The 3,992-nt window shown below is 44.2% G+C and overlaps 1 protein-coding gene across 1 annotated transcript; it reads right to left on the minus strand.

Moving 5' to 3' along the window:
* Positions 1 to 207: 207 nt before the first annotated feature.
* Positions 208 to 2,778, minus strand: LOC143550367 (uncharacterized). The gene is made up of 4 exons (XM_077041025.1): positions 2,593 to 2,778; positions 2,104 to 2,509; positions 1,181 to 2,012; positions 208 to 514 (listed from the first exon to the last, which is right to left on the minus strand). The coding sequence occupies exons 1-4, from the start codon at positions 2,776 to 2,778 to the stop codon at positions 208 to 210; spliced, it is 1,731 nt and encodes a 576-aa protein (XP_076897140.1).
* Between the last annotated feature and the right edge of the window lie 1,214 nt (positions 2,779 to 3,992).

Below are 3,992 nucleotides of genomic sequence, written 5' to 3' on the forward strand. Positions count from 1 at the left end.
GGTGCACTTTGTCTTATGTACTATAATATAAGTGCCTATCCGGAACTTCGGTTTTGTCAATAAAAGATTACAACTTAATAAAATAACATGGAATTAACTGGGCATTCTCATACATTGGGCATAGGCCTTCTTACAATAAAAGAAATTGCATAACTTGCCAGTCTATGTGGGCACGCAGGACAAAAAATAAAGAAGCAAATAAAACTGCTATATATAGCATTTCTTTAGCTGTGCTGCGTTCCATGTTCGAGGGATTTCCGTCCCATCCAACTTCTCCAACTTATAGGCACCTTTGGATAGTACTTTTTTAATTTTATAAGGTCCTTCCCAAGTTGGGGCTAAATTGCCCGGAGGCTCCTGACCGGAAGCCTCGTTATTGCGGAAGACAAAGTCTCCCGCATCGAACTTGCAATTTTGGACTCGCGAGTTGTAATATTTCTCAAGCTGTCTCTTATAATTGTGCTCGCGAATCAATGCTAGTTCTCTTCTTTCTTCCAACAGATCTAGATTCATCCTGAGTTCGTGATCGTTGTAATCAATTAACAGAACCCTCGCGGATGGAATCCCGATCTCTGCGGGGATCATGGCTTCCGTGCCATAGGTTAGGCTAAAGGGTGTCTCCAAATTACTGGAGTTCTTTTGGGTGCGGAAGGCCCATAGTACATGAGGCAATTCATCCACCCAACCTGTTCGTTTCGTCCCTAGCCTTGCCTTGATCCCCTCCTTGATAGTTCGGTTAGTCCTTTCGACCTGACCATTCGCTTGCGGATGAGCTACGGATGTAAAGGTTTGAATGACTTGAAGTTCTTTCAACCATTCTTGCAATCCTTTGTCAGCGAATTGGGTCCCATTGTTACTTACCAATTCTTGCGGGAGACCGAACCGGCAAATAATGAATTCCCACAGGAATTTTTTCACGCTCGAAGCTGTGATTGATGTAACCGGTTTGGCTTCTACCCATTTGGTGAAGTAATCAATGGCCACTATCAGGAACTTGACTCGTCCCGGGGCTTCTGGGAGAGGTCCCATAATATCAATAGCCCATTTTTGGAACGGCCAGGCAGATGTAACTGGAATCAGTTCGTTCTTTGGACGCAGGATGTTGTGGGCATGACGTTGGCATGAATCACACTTTCTGATTTCCTGCACAACGTCTAAATGCATGCCGGGCCAATAGTACCCTGCGTTCATGATCTTTGCAACTGTCATTCTTGGTCCCGCGTGTAACCCGCAAATGCCTTCGTGAATTTCTTGGATCAAATAATTTGCATCTTCTGCGTCTACACAACGTAACAACGGACCAAGAAATGATCTTCGGTATAAGATACCATCAGTCAACTGGTAATTCAGAGCTTTGTGCTTAATCTTCCGAGCCTCGGCCTTTCCTGCTGGAAGTGCTCCGGAAGATAAGTACACTTTTATGGGCGTCATCCATGATTCAACGCCGGTTTGAATTACCAGGGTTTGATTTTGTGGAACGGATGGATGATCTAGAACTTCAACACGAATATCATTGGAAAAATGCTCAAAATACGTTGAAGCTAGCTTGCTAAGAGCGTCCGCCAATTTATTTTCACTCCTCTTAATGTGAACGACATTGAAAGAGGAGAATTGGCGTATCAAGACTCTTGCTTGTGACAAATAAGAAGCCATGACATCGTTTTTGGCTTCATATGTTCCGTTTATTTGTCCTGCAATTAGCATAAAATCCACCCGTGCTTCCAAATGTTTCACCCCAAACTTTTTCGCTATCTGCAGTCCTGCAAGGAAGGCTTCATATTCTGCCTCATTGTTGGTACTTTTAAATTCCAATTTAATGGCGTATGTAAATTCATGCCCCTCAGGATTGACTAGCCTTAAGCCGACACCTGACCCTTTGCTGCTTGAAGCTTCGTCCGTGAACAGTAACCAGACTTGTCCTTGTTCCGGAGGTGCATGGGGTTGTTGTTCGATCAAACATTCTTGTTCTTTGTGCCGCCACACTTCTGTTACGAAGTCCGCCAGCACTTGCCCTTTGATTACCGGTATTGGCTTATGCTCTTATCGAGTGTTCACCCAATTCGATGGTCCATTTTGCCAGTCGACCGCACAATTCAGGTTTACTCAACACGTTCTTGAGTTTATATCCAGTTAACACATTGATGGGGTGACCCTGAAAATATATGCGGAGCCGTCTGGCGGCATAAACCAGTGCCAACACCAACTTTTCCAACATCGAATATCTTGTTTCAGTGTCCGACAGTGTTCTACTGACGTAATAAATTGGAGTTTGGATATTTATCCAATCTGTCAATAGGACAGCCCCCATAGCAATGTCGGATGCCAACAAATATAGTGTTAATGGTTCACCCGCGTGGTGAGCCGTTAACGTGGGCAATTCCATTAAACACTTCTTGACTTTCTGAAATGCTTGTTCCGCTTCCGGAGTCCATCTAAATTGTGCCTTTTTGAGGCAGTTCCTTAGTGTTGAGATGAACGGGTAAGATTTAGCACGTGGTTTGCCAGAAACCTGTTTAATGCTACCAATATGCCATTAAGTGTTTGAACTTGCTTGAGGGATACGAAAGATGGCATACGGGCTATTTCTTGCACCTTGTCTGGATTAGCTTTGAAACCCGTGCCCGTAACGATTACCCCGAGGAACTTTCCTTCCTCCACCCCGAAGGAACATTTTGCTGGATTTAACTTTATATTGATACTTCTCAAAGTTTCAAAAGTTTCCTCTGTGTCCCTCAACATTTGGTCTTCTTCGATGCTTTTTATCACTAAATCATCCATATAAACTTCAAGGTTTCAACTTATCTGACCCTTGAAGGCCTGATCCATCAGTCGTTGGTATGCAGAGCCCGCATTCTTTAACCCGAAAGGCATCATTAAAATAGAATGTTCCTTGGTCAGTGCGAAACGCTGTCTTGTCCTCATCACCAGCTGCCGTAAGAATATGGTGGTACCCTTTGTAGGCATCGAGGAAGCACTTGAATTTGAAAGGGGCCACCGCATCCACCTTTAAGTCGATCTCCGGAAGTGGGTAACAATCTTTCGGACATGCCTTGTTTAGATCTTTATAATCTATGCACATTCTCCACGTTCCATTGCTTTTTGGAACGATTACTGGGTTTGCCACCCACGTTCGGCACTTAATTTCTCGTATAATTCCAGCGTGAAGAAGATCTTGCACCTGTTCATTCATGGCCTTCGTTTGTTCCGGACCCATCTTTTGTTTCTTTTGCACAATTGGGGTGATCAACGGATTTACCTTTAACTTGTGTTCCGAAATGCTCCGCGGGACACCAGTCATGTCCGCGGGCTGCCACGCGAAAATGTCAATGTTCTTGGTCAATAATTGCTTTAAAAAGGTTCTCACTATCTCCGAGATAGTGGGTCCTATTGTAATTTTCTGGTCCGGAAACTTCTTATTCAAAACCCATTTCTCAGGTTCGGTCCTCTGAGCCTATCTTGGGACCTTGCTTGGTCTTGAACTCTCGGTTGTAAAACAATGTTGGTTTACATGAATTATCGCCACACCAGTGCGAGTTGGAACTCCTACTGCACCATGGGCTGTGGACTGATGGGCATTGAAGTCCCCGATCGCCTCTCGTCCCAAAATAATGTCATGTTTAGAAGTTGCTGGTAGGACCAAAAATTCAACTTCTTCTGTTCTTGAACGTACTCTGTCACTTAGTGTGACCGGGAAAGTAATAACACCGCGCGGGTGCATTATCTCTCCCCCGAAACCAGAAACATGAGCATGAATTGGTTGTAATATTTCTTTGTCTTCTTCGTCCAATTGGTCGAAACACTATTCGTACATAATGTCGGACGTGCTGCCTGTGTCAAAGAACACATATTGTGACCGGTAATGACCAAATTCGGCAGTAATTATTAGCGGGGTTTTGCTACATGGCCCCCCTTTGATCCGAGGAAAAATCACGGGCTCGTTCTTCCATTTTTCATCTGAATAGTCTCTCCTTTTTCCTTTACCCGAATGTCTC

The sequence above is a fragment of the Bidens hawaiensis genome, unplaced genomic scaffold (genome assembly GCF_021521415.1).
Source record: "Bidens hawaiensis isolate Kalapana, Puna unplaced genomic scaffold, B.hawaiensis_p1.1 tig00016033_1, whole genome shotgun sequence".
In the NCBI taxonomy this organism is placed as follows: Eukaryota; Viridiplantae; Streptophyta; class Magnoliopsida; order Asterales; family Asteraceae; genus Bidens; species Bidens hawaiensis.

Coding starts and splice junctions, on each gene's coding strand:
- LOC143550367 (XM_077041025.1), bottom strand. CDS start 2,778: ATGGATGATTTAGTGATAAAAAGCATCGAAGAAGACCAAATGTTGAGG. Junction 2,013..2,103: donor TAAACTCAAGAACGTGTTGA/GTAAACCTGAAT, acceptor CGGTAATCAAAG/GGCAAGTGCTGGCGGACTTC. Junction 515..1,180: donor GCAAAGATCATGAACGCAGG/GTACTATTGGCC, acceptor TCACGAACTCAG/GATGAATCTAGATCTGTTGG.